Genomic DNA, 4,384 nt, shown 5'->3' on the forward strand with positions numbered 1-4,384 from the left:
ATCAGCTGGTATTCTGTCTATAATGGAGTGGTATGGAAATTTGTAAATGACCCCAAACTTTTAACCGGTACTGTATATAACATGAAAAATTGCCCAAAAGTCCTAGCCTTTATGAAGAGGTGTGTCCTGTGTGTCCAGTGTAGTGATACATTTTGATATTAATTGTGAGTCGCTGGGTCACATCACATGGAAGTCATTGAACACACTGTATTATGTTCTATTATAATATTTATGTCAATAAATGACTATGGCTATGAAACTGTGCCAATTTAGTATAATTTTAATAATACTTTTCAGTAATATAAGCAAGTCAGCACAGGATAAACATTGTTTTGTTTTATTTAAACATTTAAAATGGCCATGTCCCCAGCCCTCACAACCATGGAGTTCATTACTGAGGAATCAATTGGCATAAATGCAGCTGATTAATTGATTCAAGAATTTAAACTTGCAACATGAATTTCATAAGAGTTCATACCTGATGGAAATCTGTGTTCAGATTGTGGTTTGTCAGTCTGTTTATTTGTCTAGTGCAGTGGCAGACAGTCAAACAGTGGTCAATATTGTGGAAAAATCCAATTGTTAGACAGACTTGCATGTAGGCTATAGGGCACAGATGGTGCAATAGGCTGGGATCAAAAAAGTTTAACTAAATTTTTTTGTCGACCTAAACCACAGCGAGTCCACCACTGAGTTATTCATTGTTACCTTTTTCGCTATTAGGAGAATTAGCCCTTTGAAAAGTCTTGCTTGGCCTATGTTTCTTATGTTTCTTTTCAAACACATTTGACTTTGCAAATCTCCCTATATCTGATCATTTATCTGTAGAAAGTCAGAAGCTGTACCCTCTGTGCATGGGTGGGACAGTTTAATAGGACAGTGGACATCTCTGTGAGGAGGACCAGTCGTTGCACAGCTGTCAGGTCAGCTGGAACGAACATGTTGTGAGCTCCAGCTTCGTCGTTAAACATTGATTTCTGCGGACGGCAGATGCGTCAAGTCAAACTGAATAACCGGAAATTACACGATTCTTTAACCAAAATAAACGTTTCACAGTTACTCGGCCAACGGCGAGGTCTACATTCATCTATGAAAGACTTTATTTTGAAAGTTTAAACTAAAAGTTTTGTTTAACATTCATGTTTGTTTGACAGTTAGAGTGAATGCTGGTCTGTTTGAGAGCAGAGAGAAGGCACACGCTCACACTCAGAACAAGTTTGTAGAGAGGTGTAACTGAGTAAAAGTTTACTCGGATGTTTGAGTTCCCTCCTATTTTCGATTAGCCTCCATCTTTATTTCCCTCTGCAGTTTAGCTTTTTTTAAGACAAACGTGTAAACTAGCGGTCGGTTGGTTAACATCAGGGTCTGCTGCTGTCAAACTTTCGTTGACATGGATTCGTTGCACCGACGACGGACGAACTGAAACGTTTGGGAATTACCACCATTCGCCAGCGAGTTACGACAAAACGGAGAAATTGCAAATAACTTTTAAACAAGTTGTCATTATTTTTTTTTTACCTTAAGACATGCAGAAGTTCAATTCCCCCGTTAGCCACGGCAACACGCTGTCCCGGGACGCGGAGCTCCAGCTGCGGTTAGACACCGGAGGAGCCGGGGACGGGAGGGAGAACGGCGGCGGGAAGCATTTTGTTTCTCAACCTGAGGAGGAAACGTCGTTTTGCACCAAGAGGAAGATGCTTGTCGGTTTGGATTTAATATGCCTTTGTGTCGGTGAGAATCTTTTTTAACTTATTTTAAATGAATGATTTTGACCTTATAGCCTAGGGTTGTCAATGTTTTGTGTTCAGGATGACTGCTGTTTAACTTGCCTACAGAAACTCCAATATTATGCAGCAATGACCACTTTATCACGTACTTTTAAAGCTTTGAATTTACAAGTATAGGTCTAATTAACTTTGAATAGGCTACTTTAAAAGGGCACACGCAAGTGTCAACTCCGAGCTTTTAGATATATCTCTAGGGGTAAAGGAGGTTACACGAAGTTGGCTTTGAGTGGGAAAAAAACATTGCAAGGGCATTTGTTTAAAGTTAACGAAGCTGCAAAGCATTTTTCCAGAAGTCAAATGGAAACTGTTCAAACGATCTGAAAACTTTCAGTTCGTTCCCCTCGGTGCACGTGGGGGGCAGGAGAGAGGGGATGGGGGCTCAGCTGGCAGGAGCAGAGTTGTCCCGGGAATTCATCTGTTCCCATGGAAACTCCCAAAGTTCCCGAGAGAAGAACGTGGGAATTGGGATAAAAACATGCTTGTGTTCTCGTGCCGAAAGTTACCGCTGTTCACTGAGCTCTTTTGCCTCTCTCGTTGCAGCAAGAATGTCAGCCACACATAAGTTCCAATGCTCAGCTGGAACCATTCAATAACATTAACCACCGGTTTTCACAAGGACAATTAGAAACATCAGTAATAACATGTGGATAACAACTCAGAGGCCACTGACATAACCATAAAGGAAAGGTCAACATGATTTTCTCTAATAACATTGAAATGACTAATGGATTCCACTTGAAAGTGGATTTAAAGACATAATTTTGACAACTAGGCCTAGCCTAATAATAATTTTGTCAGTAATCTATGAATCTTTTTTTTCTTACATTTTATTGTCTTCTTTTAAAATGTTGAAACTAAAGATTTTTTTGTGCAAAGCAGAAGTCACTAAACTCAATTATCTCATATTTCTTATAATAGACGTAAACAAGATTTCAAATGTTTTGTGTTTTTACTTGATGAATGACAAACAATACATAGATGATACAGATTGTCAAATTAATCGTAATCAGCACTAACAATCAAATGGACACATAACATCCGAGACATCTGCGTGATAACATTTGGTCAAACTGTGTTTTGATTCAGTATAGCAGCACAATTGTCATTATGTTAGGTAGAATTACCACAGTTATAGAAGTTGAGACTTGATTATACATTAACTCATTGTGTCTTCGTAGTTAATATATAACTGTAGTGAGATTGAACTTTACATTTAGAAGAAAAAGTATCCAAATCCTTTAGTTACATAAATGTGGCAAGACCCAAATTTGGAATTATTAGCAGTAACATGTTCTAAAGTGCCCAAAGAAGAAGTTAAATTATATTATTTGCATTAACATGAAGACAGTATTTTAATGGTGTATTGTGGTTTGTTCATATTGTGCATGGTATAACATGTGTGTAGCGGTTTAAACTACAACGTTTCATTATATTAACGATTTTCTTAAAATCAATCTGGCAAGAATCTAGTGACTTAAACTGTCAGAGAAATGTAGGGGAGGAAAGAGAACTCTTAAATGTTACAGAAATCCTCTAGCTCACCCAGAAAGGGCGATCGTCCCATGTTGGCTGAGTCCTGCAGCGGCACTTTGCTGTGTGTCATCCCCCATCTCTCTCCCCATTTCATGGATATCCACAGTTACTTTAATAAAAGGGAAAAGCCCCCCAAAAAAAATCTAGAAAAAAAAAATATTGCAGAAATGTCTGACAAAATGGGAATACTCCAGTAAAATGCCATTCCCTCAGAAATGTACTGCACTCCTACAGAACTTAAGTAAAAGTAAAAAGTACTGTATTACTTTTCTCCTCAGTTCAGTCTAGTTTGGGAAATATCTGAAAACTTGCCTAAGGACCTGCTCTACTGGACTATGATATTCAGTATAGTGGGGCTCAAAAGTTTGGGCACCCCAGGTATAAATTTGTATTAATGTGCATAAAGAAGCCAAGAGAAGATGAAAAAATCAAAAAAGGCATCAAATGACCGATTAGACATTTGAATGATATGTCACAAAAAGTTTGATTTTATTTCCATCATTTACACTTTAACAGAAAACTAAAAAATGGCGTCTGCAAAAGTTTGGGCACCCTGCAGAGTTTCCAGCCTGCACCGCCCCCTTTGGAAAGCTGAGACCTGACAGCGTCATGGATTGTTCTCAATCATTGTCTGGGAAGACCAGGTGATGGCAATCTTAAGGTTTTAAATACCCAGACTCATCTGACCTTGCCCCAACATCAGCACCATGGCTTCTTCTAAGCAGTTGTCTAGAAAACTGAAGCTGAAAATAGTTGACCCTCGAAAAGCAGGAGAAGGCTATAAGAAGATTGCAAAGCGTTTTCACATGCTAATATCCTCTGTTCGGAATGTAGTTAAGAAATGGCAGTCATCAGGAACAGGGGAAGTTAAAGCAAGATCTGGAAGAGCAAGTCAAAACCCACATTTGACTGCACAATCCATCCAGAAAGACCTGGTAGACACTGGAGTTGTGGTACACCATTCCACTTTAAAGAGATACTCGTACAAATATGGTCTTCATGGAAGAGTCATCAGAAGGAAACCTCTTCTACGTCCACACCACAAAAATCAGCGTTTGAAGTTT

The 4,384-nt window shown here is 38.8% G+C and overlaps 1 protein-coding gene across 1 annotated transcript in view; it reads left to right on the forward strand.

Annotated features, from left to right (window-relative positions):
* Positions 1–828: 828 nt before the first annotated feature.
* The window catches only part of ppap2d (phosphatidic acid phosphatase type 2D), a gene marked incomplete at its 5' end in the record, with an annotated part of 20,977 nt that continues 17,421 nt past the window's right edge, over positions 829–4,384 (forward strand). The window contains 1 exon segment of the mRNA XM_032538605.1: positions 829–1,731. Coding sequence (XP_032394496.1) covers positions 1,527–1,731 — 205 coding nt within the window.

The sequence above is a fragment of the Etheostoma spectabile genome, chromosome 15 (genome assembly GCF_008692095.1).
Source record: "Etheostoma spectabile isolate EspeVRDwgs_2016 chromosome 15, UIUC_Espe_1.0, whole genome shotgun sequence".
Lineage (NCBI taxonomy): Eukaryota > Metazoa > Chordata > Actinopteri > Perciformes > Percidae > Etheostoma > Etheostoma spectabile.